General features: G+C 35.7%; 1 protein-coding gene across 5 annotated transcripts in view; it reads right to left on the bottom strand.

Moving 5' to 3' along the window:
• Positions 1–27,871, bottom strand: part of NEK1 (NIMA-related kinase 1) — a 204,946-nt gene that overhangs the window by 110,971 nt on the left and 66,104 nt on the right. For all 5 annotated transcript variants that reach the window (XM_011959631.1, XM_011959633.1, XM_011959637.1 and 2 more), the window contains one exon: positions 18,614–18,716. In XM_011959631.1, the coding sequence (XP_011815021.1) occupies positions 18,614–18,716 (103 nt within the window). The remainder of the gene's footprint in view (positions 1–18,613; positions 18,717–27,871) is intronic.

The following is a 27,871-nucleotide window of genomic DNA, read 5'->3' as shown; positions in this document are numbered from 1 at the left end:
TCTAAGTTGTTGAATTTATGAATGTAAAGTTGAATTTATCCTTTTAATTGTTATAAGATCTGTAATTATACCCATTTTTTCATTCCTGATATTGGTGATTTGTGTCTTTTCTCTTTTTCATTTTTGTCAATTTTGCTAGAGACTTATCAATTTCACTTTTATGTTTCTAAGAGGCAGTTTTTTGTTTCATTACATTACTCTTTAGTATTACTGGTCTCAATTTTAATGATATCTATTCTTAATTACTTCCTTCATTTTTCCTGATTTGGGAATATTTTGCTCTTTTATTTCCCTAGTATTTTGAGTGAGGAACTTACATTGATTTGAGACATTTATTCTTTTCTACTGTCTGCATTTAGTGCTATAAATTTCCCTCATAGAAGTGCTTTAGCTCTATCTCACAAATTTTTGTATGCTGTGTGTCTATTTCCATTCTGTTCTATGTATATCTAATTTCCTTTCAGATTTCCTCTTTGACCCATGGTTTATTTAAAAGTGTGTTAATTTTTAAATGTTTGGAGATTTTCCTGTCACCTTCCTGCTACTGATTTCTAGTTTAATTCCACTGTTCTCTATATTTGTAAATATTTTATAATTCAGTATAATATCTTGAATTTTTGATGTGTGCTTAAAATGTGTATTCTGCTATTGTGGGGTAGAATATTCTGTAAGTGCAAATTAGATCTTGGTGGTTAGTGATGGTGTTTAGCTATTCTATATCCTTGCTGATTTTCTGTCTAGTAGTTCTATCAATTGCTGTGAGTAGGATGTTCAAGTCTCCAACTATAATTGTAAACCTGTTTATTTATTCTTTCAGCTCTATTAGTTTCTGCTCTCTATATTTTAAAGTATGGTTATTTGATGTGTACATATTTAGGATTGCAATAACTTCTCAGTGCATGATTCTTTTGTTACTATATCTCTTTTTATCTCTTTGTCCTTAGTAACTTAATTTTGCTCTATTACAAACAAATTCTTTTAGTTTCCTGCATTTGAGAATGTCTTTATTTCCACTTCATTCCAAAAGGACAGTTTTGGTCAGATACAGAATTAAAGATTGATAGTACTTTTTCTTCTTTCAGCACCTGAAAAATGTTGTACTACTTCCTTCTAAACTCCACGATTTCAGATGAGAAACCTGCTGTTATTCAAATTGGTGTACTTTCATATGGAATGTGTAATTTCTCTCTCCCATTTTTCAGATTTGTCTTTTTAAAAACATTTCTTAGTGTGGATTCAAGTTTATCTTATTGTAGGGTTTGCTCAGCTTCTTAAATCTGTAGGTTTATGTCTTTCACCAAATGTAAGAAATTTTCAGTCACTATTTCTTCAAATATATTTTTCAGTCACACACTTTCTCCTGTCCTTTAAGCTTTGAAGATACAATGTTAAATTTTTGTATTGTCCTATAAATTCTCGAGACTGATAATTTTCAGTATTTTTACTCTGTTGTTCAATTCATTGATTCTATCTTCTGTCATCATCTCCACTGTACTACTGAGTCTAATCTGTGAATTTTAATTTTGATTATTGTGTTTTTCAGTTCTATAATTTCCATTTAATTCTTCCTTAAAACTTCTATTTGTTTGCTGAGGTTTTCCCTTTTTATCATTTTAAGATAATTTAAGATAATTGATTGTAAGCATTTCTATCACAGCAACTTTGAAACCCTTGTCAGGTAATTCCTACATCGGATTCATCTTGATGTGAATGACAAATCCATGTAATTTCTCACACAAATTGTGTTTTTGCTGCATTCAGCTTGGTTTGACAACTTATTATGTTAGAAGACTCATAGTCCTGCTTAATTTATTTTATGCAGGAAGTAGCCTGTCAAAGTTTAGCAATCAGCTTCTAGCCTACTTTTGTGGGCTTTAGTTTCAATTGCAGTTCGGTTTTCTGAAAACTTGTGATACTATTCTGGTCTGCTTCATTCTTCTGGTGCTTTCGGAGCTCCCGCTCAATCACTGCCACTGCTGTCTTGTGAGAATGGAAGCTGGTTCTCTGGGCTACCAGCTCTTTGTGGGAGACTTCCATGGTGGAGGTACCATGAACAAGCTGTGGAGCGGGGCTGGGATAGCTTGAGGCTTCATCACTGTCCTGAGCTTGAATCACTCATCAGGTCCCTGGTGTTAGGAAAATGTTGAGGTTCCCTATCTTTGTTGGGATTCCCCTTTTCCAGTCCTTTGGTGAGTAAGAGCAGGCTTTTCTTGTTTAATATTGTTTTTTGTCTATAGTGGATCTGGGTTGCAGGCCTCTCTAATACCCAGTCCAAGATACACGGGAGACAGAAAACCCAGAGAACCCCAATGTTATTTCTCAAGTCCTGAGGTCTCTTGCCAGTTCACCTTCTTTCTGGCATTTATAATCCAATTATAATTGTATGCTAAATAATTTCCAGGGTATTTAGTTAGATTTAGAGGGAAGGAACAGGGAAAAGTGAGTCTATGCCATTCTTTTTGGACTTGGGCAGAAACTACTTTTTGATAGCTAGGGTTTTTACACTGCAACATACTCTATAACGTGACTAGCACATCAAAGTTTGACAGAGTTACCCAGGATTTTTGGAAAGACTAAGAGATTGTTCTGTTGAACTGTGCCCCTCATAAATTCATATGTTGAAGTCTCAATCCCTAGTACCTAAGAATTAACCTTATTTAGAGACAGGGTGTTTGACAAGTTAAAATGAGGTCATCAGGACAGGTCCTAATTCAGTAGGACCGGTGTCCCTATAAACAGGGAAAATCTGAAGACAGACTCATACACAGGAGGAACATGACATGAAGATGAAGGCAGAGATCAGCATGCTGGTAATATATACCAAGGAAAGTCAAGAATTGCCATTCAATAACCAAAAGGTAGGAAGGAGGCATGGAACAGATTCTTCCTCAAAGCCCCCAGAAGGAAACAACTCTGCTGACACATTGATCTTGGACTTCTTGCCCTGAAAACTCCGAGATAATAAATTTGTGTTGTTGATGCCACTTAGTTTGTAGCCTTTGGTTACAGCAGCCTTAGCAGACTAATACAGACGGAATGCATATAAATTGCTTAACATGATGCCTGGCATAATAAGCTTTCAATAAATAGTTATTATTACTTAATTGTTGGTTTACTTGTCTATCTCCTTTACCACTTATATTTTCCTGCTAGCATGAAACTTAACATATTACAGTCATTAATGTTTGTATAAAATTAAATGAATGAATGAAAGAATGAATGAAAAGTTTAACAGTTAACTGCACATTTTGTAAGGTAGGTTTTCCATTAGTATAAATAAAAACAGTATGATTTAAGGTGAGTTAATAAGAAAGTAACATTTTTCAAGGGAAATAATGCTGCTTCATCATTTTTGTAAAATTCAGAGGTTCTTCTGTTAGGTTATTCAACAGAAGATAACCAAGAAAAACTCTTGCACATGTGTACCAGGATATATCTACAAGAATGTTCAAAGATGAACTGGAACCAACCTAAATAATTAATTACTGTCAGGAGAATAATTGTGGTACAGTCACACAATGGAATGTCATACAGCAATACTTGAAAATATGAATGAATCTTAGAAAAATGTTGAATGGGCCAGGCGCAGTGGCTCACCTGAGGTCAGGAGTTCGGGGCCAGCCTGACCAACATGGTGAAACCCTGTCTCTACTAAAAATACAAAATTAGCCAAGTCCTGTAATCCCAGCTACTTGGGAGGCTAAGCAGGAGAACTGCTTGAACCCGGGAGGCGGAGGTTGTAGTGAGCCAACCTCGTGCCACAGCATTCCAGCCCGGGCAACAAGAGCGAAATTCCGTCTCAAAAAAAAAAAGAAAAATGTTGAATGAAAAATGTCTCAGTCTATGAATGGTATAATTTTTATAATACTCAAAAATAAAACAGAGCAAGGTACCGTTTAATCACACATACGTGTATGAAAAAGAGTATTTTAAGAAATCTACAGGAATGATAAATTCAAAATTCAGGATAATGGCTACCTGCAGGGAAAGGTGGAGAAAAAAAGATGAAATAGCGGTTGGAAAACTATGGTCCATGGTCCAAATCCAGCGCACCACTTGTTTTTGTATGGTTCAAAAGCTAAGAATGGTGTTCAAATTCTTAATGGTATGGAAAAATGAAAAGGAGGATATTTCATAACACATGAAAATTATGTGAAATTCTAGTTTCAGTGCCCATAAATAGTTTACTGGAACACATTCATGCTTACTGATTTACACGTTACCTAGGGCTGCTTTTGTGCTATAATGCAAAATTGAGTAGCTATGATAGAGACCTTATGGCCAAGCAAAGCCACGAACGCTTACTATCCGGCCCTTTACAGAAAAATGTTTGCCAATCCTTGAGTTAGGGAACAGTACACAAGCTACTTATTAGTGTTCAATCTTCTGGGTATATTATTTTGCTTTTTAATTTACACACATATTATACATATTACTTTCCATGTACCAAACATTATTTTATCTTATTTTTATTTTATTTTGTTGAGAAAGAGTCTCGCTCTGTTGCCCAGGCTGGAGTGCAGTGGTGCAATCTTGGCTCACTGCAACCTCCACCTCCCGGGTTAAAGAGATTCTCCTGCCACACTCAACCTCCCAAGTAGCTAGAATTACAGGCACACACCACCATGCCCGGCTAAAGTTTTTTATTTTTAGTAGAGACAGGGTTTTATCATGTTTGGCCAGGCTGGCCTCGAATTCCTGCCTCAGCCTCCCAAAGTGCTGAGATTACAGGCATGAGCCACCGCACCTAGCCCAAACATTATTTTAGAATAATAAAGGAATATTTTTTAAAGAAGATCTGAGGAAAATGATCTTTTCAAAATAAACAGTGTTGAAGAACTAATTTACTATACAGGATAGTCTATAGCAAAGATCAGCAACTATTATCAACACGTCAAATCTAGTCTGCTGTCTTATTTCCAAAATCAGGCTTTACTAGAGCACGGCCACGCTCATTTGTTTAGTCTTTCACTACCATGGCAGAGTTGAACAGTTGTACAAAACACCATACGGTTTAAAGCTTGAAACATGTACTATTTGGCCTTTTACAGGAAAAATATTTGCCTGCCCTTGCTTTGCAATGCTGCCATATCTACAAATTTTGCCTAAACTAAAGCAAATAGTAATACACCATTTAAAAAGGAACAAACAACATAGTAAAACGGCTAAAAGCATAATCTTGAAAGTCAGACATTCTGGGTCTGCGCCCTGTTTCTAGGCATTACTACGTGATCTTGGGCAAAGTGCTAGTAACTCTGGGCCAGTTTTGAAATCAGTAATACTGGAATAAAAATTCTCACTACAAAGACTTACTATCAGGATTAGATTTACATTCGTTTTAATTAATTTTATTAATAATGGCCAGAGCAAACCCACCTTCCCTCTGACACACACATAAATACAAAACCACCACCAACAAATACCATTTGGCTTGAAGTCTTCTTGACAGTTTCCCTAAACTGCATCTTTTTTTTTTTTTTAAAGTTTCAGTTACCTATACAGGGAAAATTTTAAATTCATCAAAAAGCACGAGACCAGTCACAGTGGCTCATGCATGTAGTCCGGTATTTTGGTAGACTGATATGGGAGGATAACTTGAAGCCAGGAGTTTGAGGCCAGCTTGGGCAACACAGCAAGACCTAACTCTACAAAAAGATTAAAAAATTAGCCACTCATGATGGCGAGCACCTGTAGACCCAGCTACAGCTACTCAGGAGGCTGAGGTGGGAGGATCACTTGAGCCTAAGAGTTTGAGGCTGCAGTGAGCTATAGATTGCACCACTGCAATTTAACCTGGGTGACAGAGGGAAACTCCGTCTCTAAATAATAATAATAATAATAATAACAAAAGTAAATAAAAGCACACAAAATTATTTTGAAATACATTTCTTTAAACTGTAATTCAACCTAAAAACTATTTACATTTGCCCATAGAAACCATGTTTTAATTCACTGTGGTTTCCCAAAGCAGTTAATAAAATATACTGTTCAAACAACTATAGCAGGTTACCAATTCCAGAGGGTTAATCCTTCAGACTCAGAATTTAATCATAACTGTTCTGGCTTATTTGATATTTTAAAATATCGGGAAACACATATTGGGCTTAAGACCTGAATCTGTTAGAACCTCTTTAAAAGGTTTACAAACCTGTGGGAGAAAAACAAAAAGTCTAACATTTCATGCCATCAGAGAACCCGAAGAAGAGAAAGAGTGCAGTGTTGAAAAAATATTTGAAGAAATAATGGCTTAAAACACGACAAGTTTCGTGTAATCCATAACCTTGTAAATTCAAGAAACTAGCAAACCATAAACAGAATAAATCCCCAAAAATCCATTTCCAGAGACGACTTAATCATACTGCTGAATACTAAAGATAAAGAAAAAATATTGAAAGTGTCCAGAGGATAACAAAACATTAACTACAGGAGAAAAAGCATTTGAATATTCATGTGAGAATTTCCCACTGAAAACTATGGAGGATAGAAAGCCAGAAAGTAACATTTTTACGTGAGAAAAGAAATATGCAGTCAACCAAGAATATTGCATCCTGTGAAAACACCATTCAGATATGAAGACGAAATAAGACATTCTCATATAAAGTAAAGGAATCTATAGTCGGCAGACCTGATCTGAAAGAGCTGCTAAAGGAATCTCTTCAGGGAAAGGGAAAGAAGAAGAAAACTTGAAACATTAGGAATCAAGGAAAAGTAATAGAAATAAGTATTTGTATAAATATATAACAAAGTATTCCTTTTCTCTTAGAGTTATTAAACATGTTTGACAGTTAAAAGCAAAGGTATAACATTTCCTGGTGTTATTTTAATGTGTGCTAATGTAATACAAGACAACTACACCATAAAGGGGAGAGAGTAAAGAGGCTACTATGTTGGAAAGATTTCTATGTTTCAACTGAAATAGTATAATATTGTTTATAAACAGATTGTAAAAAGTAAAGTATGTATTTTTAACCCCTGGAGCAACCACAAAGAAGTTATACAAAAGAAAAATATAGCCAAAATCACAATAGATTAATTAAAATGGAATATTAAAAAGTGTTCAAATAATCTAAAGGCAGGAGGAAAATGGAAAGAGAAACAAAATCATAGAGTATAAACACAAAACAAATAATAGAATGTGAGATGTAAATCCTAACATATCAATAATTATTGTCTTTAAGTATAATAATTGAAATGCAATTACTTAAACACACCAATGAAAAGACAGGAATTGTTAGACTACATTTTTAAAAACACATAAAACAACCATAAATTCACTATAAAAAACTCACCTCAAACAATCATTCAGGTACATTGAAAGTAAAAGGGAACAAGATATACCACACAAACAGTAAACAAAAGAAGCTGGAATGGGTATATTACCATAAAAAAAATCTTCAAAACAAAAAAATACCAAGGATATGCCTTACTGACTCTAAGATTGCCTCCATGATGCCCAGCTCCTAATGTTTATAATCTTGTAAAATCCCCTCCTGAGAGTGTGGGGAGGACCTGTGATTTGCTTTTAACCAACAGACTATGACAAATGTAATGGATGTCACTCCTGTAATTGTCACGTTATATACCATTCTGCCCTTGCTAGCATACACCCTCCACAGGTTGCCCTTGCTTGATAAAGTAAGTAGACATGTTGAAGATGTCCATGTGTCAAGAAATGTCTCTACAAACGCAGGTGGCCCCTAGGAACTGAGAGAGACCTCAAGTCAATAGCCAGCAAGCAGCTGGGGCCCTTGTTCATTAAGCCACGAGGAAATAAATTCTCTAACAGGAAAGAGCTTGGAAATAAATTTTTCCTCAAATGAGCTTCTAGATAAGAATGCAAACTGGCTAACCATATTACAGTCTTGTGAGACTCTAAGTAGAGGACTTAGCTAAGCTGTGCCCAGACTCCTAATCCACAGAGACTGCGAGATAAACTGCTAAATTGTGGTAACTTGTTACACTGCAAAAGAAAACAAAGAAAGAAAAAACTGACAGAACTAAAAGGAGAAACAGACAAATCCACAATTATATTTGAAGACTTCCTTAGTATCAAATAGAATGTAGACAGGCTTTCAGTATGGATCAAGAAGAATAAAACATACACCAAATGGATCTAATAAAACTAATATTCCACCCAACAGTAGCAGAATACCCATTCCATTCAAGTACATGTGGAACATTCACCATGACAGATCATACACTAGATCAAAGTACAAACGCTAACAAATGTAAAAGGACTAACTGAAATTCTACGAAGTATGTCCTATGACCAAAATGAAATAAAACTAGAAAACAACAGAGATAATAAGAAAATGTTCAAACACTTGGAAATTAAACAGAATACTTTTACGTAATCCATGGGCCAAAGACGATATCTCAAGAAAAACTAGAATACATTTTGAACTGAATGAGAATGAAAACACAACATAGAAAATTTGTAGAATATGGATACAGTAATGCTTAGAGGAAAATTTATAAAATGCAATACCACTATCAGAAAAGAAGAAAGGTCTCAACTCAATGCTTTAAGTTGCTACCTCAAAAAACAAGACATCACAAATCGTATGCCTGTATCAAAATATCACATGTACCCCACAGATATGTGCAACTATTATGTATCCATAAAAATTTAAAAATAAAAAAAGAGCAAAATAGAAATCAAGGAAGACAGCATTGTGAATGTACTTAATGCCACTGAACTGTATATTTTAAAAAGATTAAGGGAGTACATTTTATGCTATGTGTATTTCATTATAATAAATGTCTTCTTCCTGGATCATAAATCTAAAGGTAGAAATGAAAACCATAAAAACTTTAGAAGAAAAAATAAAAAATCTTCATGATTGTTGGATAAGCTGAGTTTTCAGAAATAACATGAAAAGCATGATCCAAACAAAAAAACTGACAAACTGGACTTCATCAAAATTAAAACCTCATCCTCTGCAACAGATTCTGTTAAGGGAATGAAAAGCTAAGTTTCAGACTAGGAGAAAGTATTGGCAAATTATTTATCCAATAAAAGACTTGTATTCAGAGAATATAATAGAACTTTCAAAGCTAAAGAATAAGAAAACATACAATTAAAATGTACAACAACCTTTCTCTAAAAGGATATAAGGATGACAAATATGAAAAGATATTCAACATCATTAACATTTAGAGAAATCCAAATTCAGCCACAGTGATATATCCCTACACATGGTTTAGATGGTTAAAATAACACTGACAACAAATGCTAATGAGGATGTAGAGCAATTGGAATTCGAGTACAATGCTGATGGGAACGCAAAATGTTTCAAACACTTTTGGAAAAAACAGTTTTTAAAAAATCAGGTTAAATGTACACTTACAATATGATCCAGCAAACCCACTCCTGGGTATTTATCCTATGGAAATAAATACTTGACCTCACACAAAAACCTGTAAATAAATGATCAAAACAGCTCTATTCATAATTACCAAAAATTGGAAACATCTCAAATGTCTCACTACTGGCAAATGGATAAACAAACTGTTATACATTCATTCAATGGAGTACTACTCAGCAGCAAAATTAAACAAGCTATTTACACATGCAACAACTTGCATGAATATCATTATGGTGCAGGAAAGAAACCAGTCACAAAAGGTTACAACATACCAGTACGTGTACAAACAGTTTCCGACTTACTATAGTTCAACTTACGCTTTTTCAACTTTACAATGGTGTGAAAGTGAAAAGCATTCAGTAGAAAATGTACCTTAAGCACCCATACAACCATTCTGTTTTTCACTTTCAGTACAGTATTCAATAAATTATATGAAATATTGAACACTTTATTACAAAACAGGCTTTGTGTTAAATGATTTTGCCCAACTGTGGGCTAATGTAAGTGTTCTTAGCATGTTTAAAGTAGGCTAGGCTAAGCCATGTTTCATAGGTTAAGTGCAATAAATACAGTTTTGACTAAATATTTTCAATTTACAATAGTTCATCAAAATGTAACCCCATCATAAGTCAAGGAACATCTGTATGTACACATACATACAATTTACAAGACACTCTGGAAAAGACAAAATGGTTGCCAAGGTGTTGGGGGTAGAAGGAGAGAGTGTGACTACAGAAAGATAGCATAAGAGTTAGGGGGCTGATGGAGTTGTTCTGTAACTTGATTGTGGTGCTGGTTGCATGAATTTACACATGTGTTAAAATTCCTGGAAAAATGTCTATATTACTATAAGATCATTTGAAAATAAAATGTTCAAAAAATGAGGTGCCAATGCACCACCTGGGAAACAACATCCAGAAGGCAACTGGATCAACAGGACAGAAGTTAGGAGAGTAGTCTGAGTTATGGATTTTCAAGTCATCTGGTAGAATTATCAGTGAGATCGCCCCAGGATATTATTTATAGTGAGAAAATAGCAAGGACAGAGCTGCAGAGAATATTGGCATTTAAAGACTGAGAAGAAAAGAGTTCTATAGAAGGCATTAAGAAATTGTAACCAGAGAAATAAAGGGTAAATCAAGAGAATATGGTATCATGGAAGAAGGAAATTTTGAAGTAGTAGATCATGATCAAATGTCACAGAGAGGCAGAGTAAGATGAGGATTAAAAATAGTCTATTATATTTGGCAAGATGGATAGTAGTGACTTATTTGATATGATGATAAACTATTAACAATAAATTAAAAACTAAATAGTAGATAAGAAAGGAGAGACAGCGAGTGTTTCATTCATTTGAAGAGTCTGGCTATGAAGAGGAGGAAAGAGATAGGATGATAACTACAGAGGTATGCAGAGTTATTGATGTGAGAAATTTGAAAATATATATACTACATACATATATTATTACATATATGTGTGTGTGTATATGCTGTAGGAGAGTACCAGTAAAGAAGCAAAGTTGAGGAGAAACTTTCTTATGTAGATAAGCGATGGAATAAGGCTCAAAAGTAAGAGATGGTATGGCATAGAATAGAAGGAAATGGCTGAAACCAGAGAAACAGACATTATTAATCATCATAGCTTTAATTTTCTCCAGCAGTATTCAGAAGACTAAGTGTAGTAACAGTCACTAGTTCAGTTACACATGATGAGGCGGGATATGCTAACTCAGAAAATAGGGCTCCATAGGGAAGACAGGCTAGCCAATTATATAGGTATGTATATAAATAAGTGAATGTAATGATCACGTAACTCCTATGAGCTTTAAAAGCATCTATTTTGGAAACAACACAAATGTTCATCAACAGAGAAATTGAACAAAATGTGGTACATCCATACAAAGGAATATGACCTAGGAACAAAAAACAACTAACTAGTGATAACACTCCAGTCACAAGAAAATTATATACTATATGATTCATAATTTTATATTAAATTCTAGAGAGGACAAAACTATAGAAACCGGAAGCAGATCAGTGGTTGCCTATGGCTGATGGCGGTGAGGGGTGACTGACTTCAAAGGGGCATGAGGAAACTTTTAGGGGGGCAATGGAACAGTTTACATATGATGATGGTGGTGGCTACATAATTATATACATTTGTCAATACTTATTGAGATATACACTTAGAATTTTATTGCATTTAAATTACATGTTAATAAAACCAATTATAAAAAAAGGCTCTTGTATGGTAACCTGGGTTACTATGTTCTAATATGAAGTATGTTGCTAAAGACAGCACTTAAAAGTAGCTCCTCCTAGGGGAGAGAAATGTTACAGTGTATGACATTATAATGGTGATAAATAAATACCATCATATATTTGTTTAAATCCATAGAATGTTAGCGCCAAGAGTGAGCCCTAATGTAAACTATGGACTTTGAGCGATAATGATGTGTCAATGTAGGTTCATCAATTATAACAAATGTACTGCTCTGGTGGGTGGTGATAACGAGGGAGGCTACACATATGTGGGGGCATGAGGTATACAGAAAATCCTTGTACTTTTCCACTCAATTTTGCCACAAACCTAAAACTGCTATAAAAAATAAAGTCTATTTGCTGGGCATGGTGGCTCATACCTGAGTGGCTCACCCTAGCACTTACGGAGGCCGAGGAGGGTGGACTGCTTGAGTCCAGGAGTTTGAGACCAACCTGGGTAACAAGGTGAAACCCCATCTCTACTAAAAAAAAAAAATACGAAAAAAAAAATAGCTGGGCATGGTGGCACGTGCCTGTAGTCCCAGCTACTTGGGAGGCTGAGGTGGAAGAATTAGCCAAGATTGTGCCACTGCAATCCAGTCAGGGAGTGAGTGAGTCCCTGTCGGAATTGAAAAAAAAAAAAGAGTAGCTCCTCTACTTAGTCTAATCTACTGTCTCCAGATGTAGGCTCTAAAATTATGAGCAAAGGGAGTATAGTAGGCAGAATTCTAAGGAAACTTTCAAGGTTTTGTTACCTCTCTGTACTCCATTGGGTCAACCCTGCATAATCCCCGGGACTGTGAATATGATAGATTTTGTGTTAAATGCAATGACCGATGTTAACATAAAAAGATTATCTGGTGGGACTGACCTAATCACCTGAGCCTTTTAAAATCATAGTTTTCTCTGGCTGGTTGTAGAAAGGGCAGTCAGAAGTTTGAAGCATGAGAGGGATTTGATGCACAGTAGGTTCTCCACTGCTGAGGAGGCCATCTGGCAAGTAACTAAGAGTGGTCTCTCAGAGTTAAGAGTGGTTCCAGGCCAAAATCTAGCCAGACAACAGAGGCCTCAGCTCCACAGCAACAAGGAAGTGGATTCTGCCAATACCCTGAGGGGGACAGGGAAGAAGATCTTGCTCTAGCTGAGCCTCTAGGTGGTAATACAGCTGGTTGACACCTTAATTTCAGCCTTAAGAGACCATGAAAAGAATACCCAGCTAGCACATGCCAGACTCTTACCCAAAGAAAGTTTAAGTAATAAATTTGTGTCGCTTTAAGCCACTAAGTTTATGGTAAATTGTTAACAGAATAGAAAACGAATACAAAGAGGCAAATTACAAGTAGCACCTCTGCTTTACCATAAAAATAGTTCCAATTTAGAACTTAAAATCTGTGAGGCTTCTTATCCTGCCCAGAGTTAACCTTAGCACTCACTTCTAATCTCTGCCTTATTACTAGTGTAGATATTCTTGTCCAACATTAAGATTATAAATTACTTTAGAAACAAACTATTTCTGAGTAAGCTTTATATACTTACTACTCCCAGGGTTTAACAAATTGCCTTATTAATTTAGTGAATCAACAAAATAAGTAATATATGATGTACACACCCAAGTATACTAGAAAATACCAATTCTTCATATTTAGCCACATATTTCTAAGGCAAAGTTTTATGTCATGTAAGGAATGAAGGAATTCAATATAGTTTAACAGAATGAATCTTAGAAAGTCACATAAAAGTCATTCTCAAAATGTACTGCAGCTCTATAAAACATGTTTTTAAAAAATGAGAACACAACAATAAAATGAAAAATACTGATTATAAGAGGTCAAAGTGAACACTACTGCTTTCCTTCCTGCAAAATCTTAGTATAAAAAATTATTTTAAGTGAATACATATCAGCATTCAAAAATAAGCAAAACTCCTGGTAGTCCTAAGACTAAAAGGAAACTAGAGACCAGGAAAGTACACAAAACCAGCTTAAAGTTGAATTTACAAAAGCAAAAACATGTCAGAAAGAGTACTACCACAGAAGGTGTGAGTAACACAAAGCATGGTTTAAGACATATTGGAAGCTAAGAGCATGAGAAGGTCTAATAGCAGACAACAGTGGTTAGAGTAAAAGGGTTACCTCCAGTACACTAAGCATCTCCACAAACCAGCAAGCAGTGTCAGTTACTTTGAAACAGGAGTGGTAAGAGAGAGCATAGAATGAAAGGACAAGCCAATGCTCTGGGTGATACCTAGGAAGAATGAGAGTCTCTTAAGCCCAGAAAATAAGCCGTTAAGGCAGTTGCACTGAGAGAGTACCAGTATGTCCCACTCATCCTTCACTCTCACTGAAAACTGCAGAGAACAGATCATGGCACTAGCACACTGCCATCTTCCCAGGGAGTCACCCAAACAAAGGCAATGAACAGTAAAATTCATACTCCCAATCATGAACACACTAGCAAGGGTGCTGAACATTTGAGGCGTACCAATACTATGAAATACCTAACAAACCTCAAAATGGAAGAAACCAAAGTAACATAGTCAACAGCACACTAAGAACAAGACTTTACAACAATTATAATACTACCAGGGAAATGAAAATATAAGAAAAGAGTTTTATGGGAAAACTAGAATTCATAGACATGAAAACGTAATTTTTTGAAATAAAAGGAAACTCATTAGATGAGCTGAATGGCAGAGTAGACAAAACTAAAGAATATATTCCAGTGAGCTGGAATATCAGGCCTAGAAATCCTTCCAAAACACAGTAAAAAGAGAGAAAAAGATTTTTTAAAGTATATTACATGCAGAGGTTCCAATGTATCAGTCTAATAGGAGTTCTCTTGAGAAGAAAATGTAGAAGCAATATTTGAAGAATTTATAATTTCAAATGTCCCTAGAATTGAAGATAAGTACTCACATTGAAAGCATTCAGTGGAAACTTAAGCCAGGAAGACAAAAAAACAAAACAAAAAACAACTGAGAAATATTCAAGTAAAGTTCAGAACATCAAGGATAGAAAAACAGTCCTAGGAGTTATGAGAAAGGAAAGAATTCCTTATAAAAGAACAAGATCCAGAACATCACATGTCTCATTAGCAACAATGTAAGTAGGAAGATAATAAAGCAGAATCTTTAAAGTTCTATGGAAAATAAACTTCAAACTTGTATTTCCTTATCCAGCCAAATTATTATTCGAGGCTCACTTGTAGCCGTGATGAAGTAACAGATCTACCCTCCCATCTTAAACAACTAAAAGTCCGAACAAAACATATGAAAGGGTTTTAAAACACTGGACAACAGACAGCACAGGAAAGTGATCCTTGAGAGAAGGAAAACAAAGGTGGTAAACCCAACAGCTGGCCCACCTTACTGACTGGCAAGGGTTTCCTGGCTGCAACACAGACAGAAGGTAACCAGAGTTTGGCAGTCCCCTGAGTTGAGGAAACAGCATTCAGACCTTGGAAAATCGAAGAACACTAGAATTTGCAGAACAGAGTTGCAAAGAAGAACGTGGAAGGGTGCTCAAGATCTAAAGAGGGTCCCTAGAGCTTCCTGCTGAATGACAAACAACATATTGTCAATAATACCTGAGGTTCAATCAGGGCTGCAAATGTCTCATGTTTCCAAGAGCCAAAATGAAAAGACCTCCAAACTAATAAAGCATTGGGTATTCAAAAGAGTACTGCTATAGCAGTGAGGCCAAATTAGCACTAGACTAAAGACTGTTCTGTACTGGCCCAGCAAAGCTTACAGCCAAAGCTTACAAGCAAACCTTGAAAGACTCAAACTATTTCCAAGTAACTTAACTGCAATCCCAGAAAAAAAAGTCCACAAATATTTATAAAATACACAATGCCTGGTATCCAACTACAAATTACCAGACATGTAAAGAAAAAAAGATGACCCTAATGAGGGAAAAAAATCAATCAACAGAGACTCAGAAATGACACAGATGGTAGAATTAATAGATAAGGACATGAAAACTGCTATCATAATTATATTCCATATGTTTAAGAATATGAAGAAAAGTGGGGGACATGGAAGGTATAAAAACAATCCAAATCAACTTTAACATAAAAAATTCAATCTCTGGCTGGGCATGGTGGTTCACGGCTATAATCTCAGCAATTTGGGAGGCCAAGGCTGGCAGATCACATGAGATCAGGAGTTCGAGACCAGCCTGGCCAACATGGTGAAACCCCATCTTTACTAAAAAATACAAAAGAATTAGCTGGGTGTGGTGGCACATGCCTGTAATCCCAGCTACTCAGGAGGCTGAGGCAGAAGAATCTCCTGAACCCAGGAAGCAGAGGTTGCAGTGAGCCGAGATCATGTCTCTGCACTTCAGCCTGGGCAACAAGAGTGAAAATTCTGTCTCGAAAAATAAACAAACAAAAAACAATTTCTGAGATGGAAAACATATAATGTCTGCATAGAATTAACAGACACAGCAGAAAAAAAGATTAATGCACTTGAAGACACAGCAATAGAACAACCCAAAATGAAACACAGAGAAAAAAAAAAAAGACTGAACAAAGTAAGAGCATCATCAGTGAATGGCTGGTAGTGTACAAAGTGGTCTAATATATGTGTACCAGAGACCTAGAAGAGGCAGAGAGGCAAACAGAAAAACATTTTTTGAGGAAATAATGGGCTGGACGTGGTGGCTCATGCCTGTAATCCCAGCACTTTGGGAGGCCAAGGCAGGTGGATCACCTGAGAGGTCAGGAGTTTGAGACCAGCCTGGCCAACATGGTGAAGCCCCGTCTCCACTAAAAAGACAAAATATTAGCCCCGCATGGTGATGGATGCCTGGAATCCCAGCTACTCAGAGGGCTGAGGCAGGAGAATCACTTGAACCTGGGAGTCGGAGGTTGTAGTGAGCCGAGAATGTGCCACTGCATTCCAGCCTGGGTAACAAGAGTGAAACCTGTGTCAAAAAAAAAAAAAAAAAAGGAAAGGGGGTGGCGAGAGAGAGAGAAAGAAAAGAAAGAAAAGCAAGCAAGCCAGCAAGCAAGAAAAGAAAGAAAAGAAAAGAAAAGAAAGAAAGAAAGAAAGAAAGAAAGAAAGAAAGAAAAATTTCCAGATTTGATGAAAATCATAAACCCACAGATCTGAGAAGCTCAATGAACCCCTATACAAAATAAACATGAAGATAACTACACAAGCAGGGTGCAGTGGCTCATGTCTGTAATCACAGCACTTTCGGAGGCCAAGGCAGATGGATCACCTGAGGTCTGGAGTTCAAGACCAACGTGGCCAACACAGTGAAACCCCATCTTTACTAAAAAAATACAAAACTTACATGGGTGTGGTGGTACACACCTGTGATCTCAGCTACTTGGGAGGCTGAGGCATGAGAATCGCTTGAGGCAGGGAGGCGGACACTGCACTGACCCAAGATCTCGCCACTGCACTCCAGCCTGGGTGACAGAGTAAGACTCTGTCTCAAAAAAAAAAAAAACAAAAAAACACACACACACTCAAACCACATCATAATCAAATTGATTCTAGTGATAAAGAGAAAAATTTTAAAGTAGAGAAAAAAGATAAATTACATACCGAGGAAAAAGATAAGAATGAATGCACAGTTCTTGTCAGAAATAGGGCAAGCCAGAGGTAAAAAGTTTCAGCCTATAATACAATATCCAGCCAAAATATTTGTTAAAAACAAAAGCAAAATATTTTTTCAGACAAACAAATGCTAATCAAATTTACCAGCAGACCACCATTACAAATGATCATTCAAGCATGAGGACAAAATAAGAGCAAAATTCCAAATCTTGGAAAGTTCCTCTCCAAAAAAAATTACCAGATTCTCCAGCATGAAAAAAAATAAACTGAGGGGGGAACAGTAAGATATAAGGAATGATGTTGAGAAAAGAAATTAGTAAATTTCAGTAAGCCTACCAATTCTTTTAAAAATATTTTAAGTAAAAAATCTGTAACCAAAATTCCAGCTGCTATTGACATGGGAGATATGAGCAAAGGAAAAGGCTGGAGGTTCTCATCTACTATCTAACGGAAAGATACAAATACAGATTAATTCCGGATGTAGAAAAACAAATTGAAGTATCTGTGTTAACAATATAAAGGGTAACTATTTACAAATTTAACTATGTTTCTATGACATTGTTTCAAAGAAAAGACATACTATATTGAACTACATTAACTCACAAAGATACCACTTACGAACTTACAACAGATATGTAATAAGTCTAATTAAAATATATTACCATCTAATTAACCTATTTCCTATATAAGTGTGATGCTTCATGGGTTGCTGAGCTGACAGACATAATCATCAGTTGTTCTGTAGACAAAATGTCAAAAGGCATTTGTGCACCTCTACAAATCAAACTATCAAGAGTTTTAACTATCTCAAATCCTGTTAAATACCAAAGACAAAAAAAAGTTTTAATGATTGAAATAATATTCTAAAAACTTAATATTTTCTTGGATACATGACTTAATTTAGTTAAATGGCATAACCGGAGACTTTACTATAATTCTACTTCTAAATTGCTTTTGAGCAAATGCATAGTTTACATATATACTTACCCAAATACTTGTTTCCCAATTTTCTTCTAAAATTCTTTGCCACTTAAAAGTATGTAAAACCAAAAGCATATTGGGGGAGAAAAAAAAACATGCAGCAATCTAAGAACTTATTTCTTTAATATAAATATCTGGATTGCTATACCCATTTATACTCTTTTAAAGGAAGGATACAGGTATGAACTTACTCCCAATTAACCAAAGCAACAACAGAATTCCACCCCTGGTATAAGAGATAGCAGAAGAGAAGGTAAATGAGTTAAGATATCCCAATTTTATACTCTGCAAATGACTTCTGAGTATCTTTACTGCCTCTTATTATGCCTAGATTGTTAGATTGTCATTGTTTTTACTTACACTTACCTTATTCCAGACCTTCACTTGGAATACTAATACATTCAAAATCTCAGAAACAAACAAAATTCATACCATATGTCCTTCGGCTCGAGCTTTATTCTGCATAGCTTCCCGTTTTCGCTGCAGGAACTCTTCTACTTGTTTAGCTCTTTCTACAGCTAGCTGCCCTTTTTGCCTAATTTGAACAAATCACAAAGTCAGCCACCTTGAACATAAAATATTCTAAAAAGTTAAAAATTACATTTATCCTAATTTTTTTTATTTCAGAATATGAAGGCTGATGAAACACTTTCTCTGTAATGAAGAAACCACTATATATATATTGACATCTATTACTTAAATCACATTCTTTATTATTTTAAATACAAGTAAAATCTATAATTCTACTCTAAGTCTTCACAAGATGGTTTCTTTTATATTTATTTGATCTATTCTACTTATTTAAACATATACAATTATTTTAGATACACTTAATTATGGAAGAATCTGAGAAGTTTCCAAGTTTATTTCAGAACTCTGTATCCAATATAATAAGAATCTTAGTAGCGAAGTCAAATAAAAGCAGTACAGCAGCAATTTAAAAAATTAAAAAGAACAAAAGCATTACTTAAGTGTGAATTTTCAAAAATACAGTAAAAAGCTATGTTTGAATTCCCTAAATATCACAACTATAAAAAGTAAAATGGATAGATTAGGGAAAAGATTAAAAACAGAGTTATTTGTTTTAACCTTTTCCAATTTTACTTTTGTGTCTTTCTCTGACAATTATGAAAGAATGTAAACATGCTGATCTTAGACTATAAAAAAAAGTATCAATAACAAACACTGATTAAGCATCTACTAAACATTGTGTTAGTTACTATGCTAAGTATGGAATATACAAAGATAAATAAAACCCAGCCCCAGTTATCAGAGAACTCATAGCATGGCATCAATTGCAGTTAATTTTGGAGGTAAGGAAGAAAGATGAGCAAGTTGTTGGCTGTGTTTCTACTTGTATTTTGACTAGTAAGGCACAGAAACTTCCTTTATGGGCTTTCTTTGGGACCATAACTAAATTATGTTCTGAAAATTACATGAAATAAATCTCAGTCTCGTACTAAGATTTGAGCATTTCTAATTTTCATATACCAAATAACTGCTTCTAAAAATCTATTCCATCACATAACTATGAATGACAGTGATCTAAGGTTTATTTATCTCATGTAGTACTTAAAATTAAGATTCTTATGAGATTTCCATCATGGGAATTTTCTAGAATTATATAATCTCTATAGCTGGTTTAAAGGCCAGTTACTATTGCTCTCAGATATGTTTGGGTAGCTAAATCTTAATCTAGTTTCACATCACTAAATCCAGAAATCCACTTCACCAATGCCATGTTAGCTTGAGTAGGCTGAACACAATGAATGAGAAATTTGTTCATGCCTCTGTAGTGCACCTGTGCTGTCCCCTAGCAGTCCCATCAGCCACTGGAAAATTCTGAGATTAATAACACTTATCTATTCTGAATGCAATTTATCTCCTGCATATATCAATGTAAGGCTATATCCTGCTTTGCTATAGCCCCATTTATATAATGCTCAGCCTGAGCAAGGCAGATAAACTTTCAAATGTGATGCTCTGATATGAGATTAATAAGGTATATCTGGTCAGAATGCAACTTATTTACTGTATATATCAAAGTAGGACTGTACCCTGTTCTGCCACATCCCCGTCTATGTAAGGCTGGGCCTGAGGAGGCAGATAAACCTTCAGGTATAATGCTCCGACGTAAGATTAATAAGGTATATCTGGTTGGAATGAAACTTATTTCCTGCATATATCAAGGCAAGGCTGTATTCTGTTTTGCTACAGCCCATCTATGTAAGGCTAGGCCTGAGGAAGGCAGATAAGCCTTCAGGTATGATGCTCAAACATGTCATCTGAAACTCTATGGTTACAGATAAAGCTCTTTTGGGGGGACCTATACATCACCATCTGCAAGTAAACAAGACAGTTGATCTCTCTGCTGTGCATCCTGACTGTATCAACTGTCTTCTCTAACTTTTACGGAAGTAAACCACGTTTGACTTCCCATCTTAAGACGCTTTCTGTGTCCAGTGACTGTTTGCCTGAATTTACAATTGGCATAGGTTAAACAGTGGTTGCACAGAATTATTTACTGAGAACCTGGTCATATGTATAACAGCTTTGATTTTTAGATTTTCACACCATTTATGCATATATAACACTACTTGCTCTATGTGTTCATATGATTTATAAATTTTGCTTCATTGAACAATTGCTTCCTATGCTGGCTTAAATAAGCAGGTTTACATTACTGGCTGCTTTCAAACACAAACTTAATAACTGTAGTGATTTTGTTTAACACTAATTATTTTTTCCTGTCATTTATTAAACAAATATCGAGTGTCAAACTATTTGTCACATTATATCTGTCAAAAGATATAAAGATGAATAAAACAGTTCCGGGGAGGCAAGGTTGGTTCAACATACGAAAATCAGCATAGTACATATTCATAGATTAAAGGACAAAATTAATCAATTTTATCACTCCTTACACTGTTTAAAAACCTGTAAAATCTGTGTTCTTATTTTTCATATGTATTACTGTTTACTACTACATACACAGCAAAAATAGCTCACAACTCATATGCTTAGTCCTCTCTAAAGTAATACAATTGTACTAAACTATGGGCATAAACTATGTTTGTGCTGGGATCATGAGGATTAAGAGAAAACAGTCAGTTTACTTCTTGATAGTAATTTTCTTCATTAAACACTATTAAGAATTCATGTGAGCACGCTCTGTTTTACAAAAATTAGGCTACTTCTTTTGAGTTCCAGAATTACACCACTTAAAATCAGTAAAACACTGACCTGGATTAAGGATAAGAGGATGATAATATAGATGAAAATATAGTAAGAAATTAGGAATTTTATAGTAAAACACAAAGACATTAAAATGGACTAAAAAGAATAATGTACGAGGATAAGGGGCATCAAACAATGAGAAAACAGAAGTATAGTGTTCTTTTATCAAGAAATATTTATCCTAAGACAAACTTTCCTTTTTTTTTTTTTTTAACCCTGACAAGAGAAGGGGAGGAAAAGGGAGCAAGTTCTTTTTTCTTTTCCTATTGTAAATGCATGAATAATCAACAAGATTTGGCTAGGAAATGCATGCCTCACATCCATGGTTCAAATTCTTTATCGATAAAGAAAATTTAAAACTTCTCAAAGATAAAGTTGAAGATAACATAAAAATAAGTAGAACTCTAGGTAACAGATAATCTGAGAAACAAAAACGAGTAATACGGTATTGGGAAGAAGAGATGGGGTTGTATAGGATTACTAAGATGAAAAAATGATGTAGAAGGGTTTATTCATTTAACTTCCTCTTAAGGGGCATAACGTCTATGTAATGGAATAAAATTGTTGTTAGTTTTATGCAAATTAAATGAAGCAATACAGACAAGAGGACTTGGGAAAAGTAAAAGCTCCAGAAAAACACAAATGTTAGGTGGCACTCTGTAATTTATTAAAAAGTAGCTTCAGCCATTTGAACCACACATGGCTGGAGTTTCTAATATTGAAAAGCCTAACAGAAGAGTTATGTTATTAAGAAATTGGATATAAGCAAAGTCAGACTGGTCAGAGTTACTGATAAGAAAGGAAAAGGAAAAATAAATAATACCATAAAGAAGAAACAGGCAAATATAGGTGATTATGAAGAAAAGAGAATCTGAAAGAGTCTTACATCAGATTTCAGTTTGTTGATTCAGTTTGAATCAAGGAAAGAATCAAGAATGAAAATGACATACAAATTATAGTAACCAGAAATTTTGACAGTGTGCAGAGAAAATATTCTATAGTGCCAGTGACCACTAAACAGTACAAGACAAAAGAATCATTCAGATTGGAAGGGACCTTTGGTATTAACTAGTCCAAGTTTTCACTGAATAAAGTATTCCCATATTCCCATCTAAATACTCCATGAGGCACAGTCATTTAAACCTCTGGTTAATACTTACAGTTTGAAGATATCCATTAAATCCCACAGTCATCCAACCTTTGAACAGTCCTCATATCTGACTGAAATGTGTCTTTATATTTCCACCGTGTCTAATTCCTCTTTTACATGACAAGTCAGTCAATTCTTCCAAGTTTGCTCGTTTAACCATGATTTCTTTTATGATGGCTAATTCCCAGATTCTTTTTGTTTTATTATACTTTAAGTTCTGGGGTACATGTGCAAAACATGCAGGTTTGTTACACAGGTATACACACGCCATGGTGGTTTGCTGCACCCACCAACCCGTCATCTACATTAGGTGTTTCTCCTAATGCTACCCATCCCCTAGGTCCCCAGCCCCTGACAGGCCCCAGTGTGTGATGTTCCCCTCCCTGTGTCCATGTGTTCTCATCGTTCATCTCCCACTTATGAGTGAGAACATGTGGTGGTGTCTGGTTTTCTGTTCTTGTGTTAGTTTGCTGAGAATGATGGTTACCATGTCCCTGAAAAGGATATGAACTCATTCTTTTTTATGGCTGCATAGTATTCCATGGTGTATCCATGTCACTTTTTTTTTTTTTTTTTTAATCAAGTCTATCTTGATGGCCATTCGGGCTGGTTCTAAGTCTTTGCTACTGTGAACAGTGATGCAATAAACCTATGTGTGCATGTGTCTTTATAGCAGAATGATTTATAATCCTTTGGGTATATACCCAGTAATGGGATTGCTGGGTCAAATGGTATTACTAGTTTTAGATCCTTGAGGCATCACCACACTGTCTTCTACAATGGATGAACTAATTTACACTTCCACCAACAGTGCAAAAGCGTTCCTATTTCTCTACATCCTCTCTAGCATCTATTCTTTCCTAACTTTTTAACTGGAATGAGATGGTATCTCATTGTGGTTTTGATTTGCATTTCTTTAATGACAAGTGATGATGAGCTTTTTTTCATATGTTTGTTGACTGCATAAATATCTTCTTTTGAGAAGTGTCTGTTCACACCCTTTGCCCACTTTTTGATGGGGCTGCTTTTTACTTGTAAATTTAAGTTTTTTGTAGATTCTGGATATTAGCCCTTTGTCAGATAAATAGGTTGCAAAAATTTTCTACCATTCTGTATGTTGCCTGTTCACTCTGATGATAGTTTCTTTTGCTGTGTAGAAGCTCTTTCGTTTAATTAGATCCCATGTGTCTATCTTGGCTTTTGTTGCCATTGCTTTTGGTGTTTTAGTCATAAAGTCTTTGACCACCCTATGTCCTTAATGGTATTGCCTAGGTTATCTTCTAGGGTTTTTAGGGTTTTAGGTCTTATGTTTAAGTCTTTAATCCATCTTGAGTTAATTTTTGTATAAGGTGTAAGGAGGAATTCCAGTCTCAGCTTTCTGCATATGGCTAGCCAGTTTCCCCAACACCATTTATTAAATAGGGAATCCTTTCCCCATTGCTTGTCTTTGTCAGGTTTGTCAAAGAGCAGATGATTGTAGATGTGTGGCATTATTTCTAAGGCCTCTGTTCTGTTCCATTGGTCTATATATCTGTTTTGGTACCAGTACACCAGGCTGTTTTGGTCACTGTAGCCTTGTGTATAGTTTGAAGTCAGGTAGCGTGATGCCTCCAATTTTTTTTTGTTTTTGTTTTTGTTTTTTTGCTTAGGATTGTCTTGGCAATGAGGGCTCTTTTTTGGTTCCATAGGAAATTTAAAGTAGTTTTTTCTAATTCTGTGAAGAAAGTCAAATGGTAGCTTGATGGGGATGGCAATGAATCCATAAATTACCTTAGGCAATATGGTCATTTTCATGATATTGATTCTTCCTATCCATGAGCATGGAATGTTTTCCCACTTGTTTGTGTTCTCTCTTATTTCCTTGAGCAGTAGTTTGTAGGTCTCCTTGAAGAGGTCCACCACATCCCTTGTAAGTTGTATTCCTAGGTATTTTATTCTCTTTGTAGCAATTGTGAACGGGAGCTCACTCATGATTTTTGTTTGTTATTGGTGTATAGGGATGCTTGTGATTTTTGCACATTGATTTTGTATCCTGAGACTTTGCTGAAGTTGCTTATCAGCTTAATGAGATTTTGGGCTGAGACGATGGGGTTTTCTAAATATACAATCATGTTATCTGCAAACAGAGACAATTTGATTTCCTCTTTTCCTATTGGAATACCCTTTATTTCTATCTCTTCCCTGATTGCCCTGGCCAGAACTTCCAATACTATGTTGAATAGGAGTGGTGAGAGAAGGTATCCTTGTCTTGTGCTGGTTTTCAGAGGGAATGCTTCCAGTTTTTGCCCATTCAGTATGATATTGGCTGTGGGTTTGTCATAAATAGTTCTTATTATTTTGAGATATCTTCGTTCCATCAATGCCTAGTTTATTGGTAATTTTTAGCAAGAAGGGCTGTTAAATTTTGTTAAAGACCCATTACCTATTGAGATAATCATATGGTTTTTGTCATTGGTTCTGTTTATGTGACAGATTACGTTTACTGATTTGCGTTATGTTGAACCAGGCCTGCCTCTCAGGGATGAAGCTGACTTGATCCTGGTGCAAAAGCTTTTGGATGTGCTGCTGGATTCGGTTTGCCAGTATTTTATTGAGGATTTTCGCACTGATGTTCATTAGGGACATTAGCCCGAAATTTTCTTTTTTTGTTGTGTCTCTAGCAGGTTTTGGTATTGGGATGATGCTGGCTTCATAAAATGAGTTAGGGAGGATTCCCTCTTTCTCTATTGTTTGGAATAGTTTCAGAAGGAATGGTACCAGCTCCTCTTTGTACCTCTTGTAGAATTTGGCTGTGAATCCATCTGGTCACGTACTTCTTTTTTGGTTGGCAGGCTATTAATTTCAGAACTTGTTATTGGTCTATTCAGGGATTCAACTTCTTCCTGGTTTAGCCTTGGGACGGTGTATGTGTCCAGGAATTTGTCCATTTCTTCTAGATTTTCTAGTTTATTTGTGTAGAGGTGTTTATAATATTCTCTGATGGTAGTTTGTATTTCTATGGGATCAATGGTGATATCCCCTTTATCATTTTTTATTGCATCGATTTGATTCTTCTCTCTTTTCTTATTGGTCTGGCTAGAGGTCTGTTTTGTTGATCTTTTCAAAAAACTAGCTCCTGGATTCACTGATTTTTTGAAAGGTTTTTCGTGTCTCTATCTCCTCCAGTTCCGCTCTGATCTTAGTTATTTCTTGTCTTCTGCTAGCTTTTGAATTTGTTTGCTCTTGCTTCTCTAGTTCTTCTAATTGTGTAGAGTGTTGATTTTGATTTTAGATCTTTCCCACTTTCTCCTGTGGGCATTTAGTGCTATAAATTTCCCTTTACACACTGCTTTAAATGTGTCCCAGAGATTCTGGTACACTATGTCTTTGTTCTCATTGGTTTCAAAGAGTATCTTTATTTCTGCCTTCATTTCATTATTTACCCAGTAGTCATTCAGGATCAGGATGTTCAGTTTCCATGTAGTTGTGCTATTCTGAGTGAGTTTCTTAATTCTGAGTTCTAATTTGATTGCACTGTAGTCTGACGGACTCTTTGCTATGATTTCCATTCTTTTGTATTTGTGGAGGAGTGTTTTACTTCCAATTATGAGGTCAATTTTAGAATAAGTGCTATGTGGTGCTGAGAAGAATGCATATTGTTGATTTGGGGTGCAGAGTTCTGTAGATGTCTATTAGGTGTGCTTGGTCCACAGCTGAGTTCAAGTCCTGGATATCCTTGTTAATTTTCTGTCTCATTGATCTAATATTGATAGTGGGGTGTTAAAGTCTCCCACTATTATTGTGTGGGAGTCTATGTCTATTTGTAGGTCACTAAGAACTTGCTTTATGAATCTGGGTGCTCCTGTACTGGGTACATATATATTTAGGATAGTTAGCTCTTCTTGTTGCATTGATCCCTTTACCATTATGTAATGCCCTTGTCTCTTTTGATCTTTGTTGGTTTAAAGTCTGTTTTATCAGAGACTAGGATTGCAACCCCTGCTTTTTTTTTTTTTTGCTTTCCATTTGCTCAGTAAATATTCCTACATCCCTTTATTTTGAGCCTATGTGTGTCTTTGCATGTGAGATGGGAATACAGCACACTCATGGGTCTTGACTCTATCCAATTTGCCAGTCTGTGTCTTTTAACTGGGGTATTTAGCCCATTTACATTTAAGGTTAATACTGTTATGTGTAAATTCGATCCTGCCATTATGATGCTAGCTGGTTATTTTGCCCATTAGTTGATGCAGTTTCTTCATAGTGTTGATGGTCTTTACACTTTGACATGCTTTTGCCGTGGATGGTACTGGCTGTTCCTTTCCATGTTTAGTGCTTCCTTCATAAGCTCTTGTAAGGCAGGCCTGGTGGTGACAAGATCTCTCAGCATCTTCTAAGAATTTTTTATTTCTCCTTTGCTTATGAAGTTTAGTTTGGCTGGACATGAAATTCTGGGTTGAAAATTCTTTTCTTTAAGAATGTTGAACGAATATTGGCCCCCACTCTCTTCTGGCTTGTAGGGTTTCTGCAGATAGATCCACTGTTAGTCTGATGGGCTTCCCTTTATCGGTAACCTAACGTTTCTCTCTGGCTGCTTTTAACATTTTTTCCTTCATTTCAACCTTGGTGCATTTGACGATTATGTGTCTTGGGGTTGCTCTTCTCAAGGAGTATCTTTGTGGTGTTCTCTATATTTCCTGAATTTGAATGTTGGCCTGTCTTGCTAGGTTGGGGAAGTTCTCCTGGAGCATATAATGGAGAGTGTTTTCCAAGTTGGTTTCATTCTCCCCGTCACTTTCAGGTACACCAACTAAATGTAGATTTGATCTTTTCACATAGTCCCATGTTTCTCGGAGGCTTTGTTCATATCTTTTCACTCTTTTTTCTCTAATCTTGTCTTCTCGCTTTATTTCATTGAGTTGATCTTCAATCTCTGATATCCTTTCTTCTGCTTAATTTAGCGACAGATACTTGTATATGCTTCATGAAGTTCTCGTGCTGTTTTTCAGCTTCATCAGGTCACTTATGTTCTTCTCTAAACTGGTCATTCTAGTTAGCAATTTGTCTAACCTTTCTTCAAGGTTCTTAGCTTCCTTGCATTGGGTTAGAACATGCTCCTTTAGCTTGAAGGAGTTTGTTATTACACACCTTCTGAAGCCTACGTCTGTCAATTCATCAAACTCATTCTCTGTCCAGTTTTGTTCCCTTGCTGGCAGGGAGTTGTGATCCTTTGGAGGAGAAGAGGCGTTCCGTTTTTTGGAATTTTCAGCCTTTTTGTGCTGGTTTTTCCCCATCTTTGTGGATTTATCCACCTTTAGTCTCTG

The sequence above is a fragment of the Colobus angolensis genome, unplaced genomic scaffold, assembly GCF_000951035.1.
Source record: "Colobus angolensis palliatus isolate OR3802 unplaced genomic scaffold, Cang.pa_1.0 Scaffold5, whole genome shotgun sequence".
Classification (NCBI taxonomy): domain Eukaryota; kingdom Metazoa; phylum Chordata; class Mammalia; order Primates; family Cercopithecidae; genus Colobus; species Colobus angolensis.
Note: the sequence above shows the minus strand (reverse complement) of the source record. Positions and strands in the feature narration are given on the sequence as shown.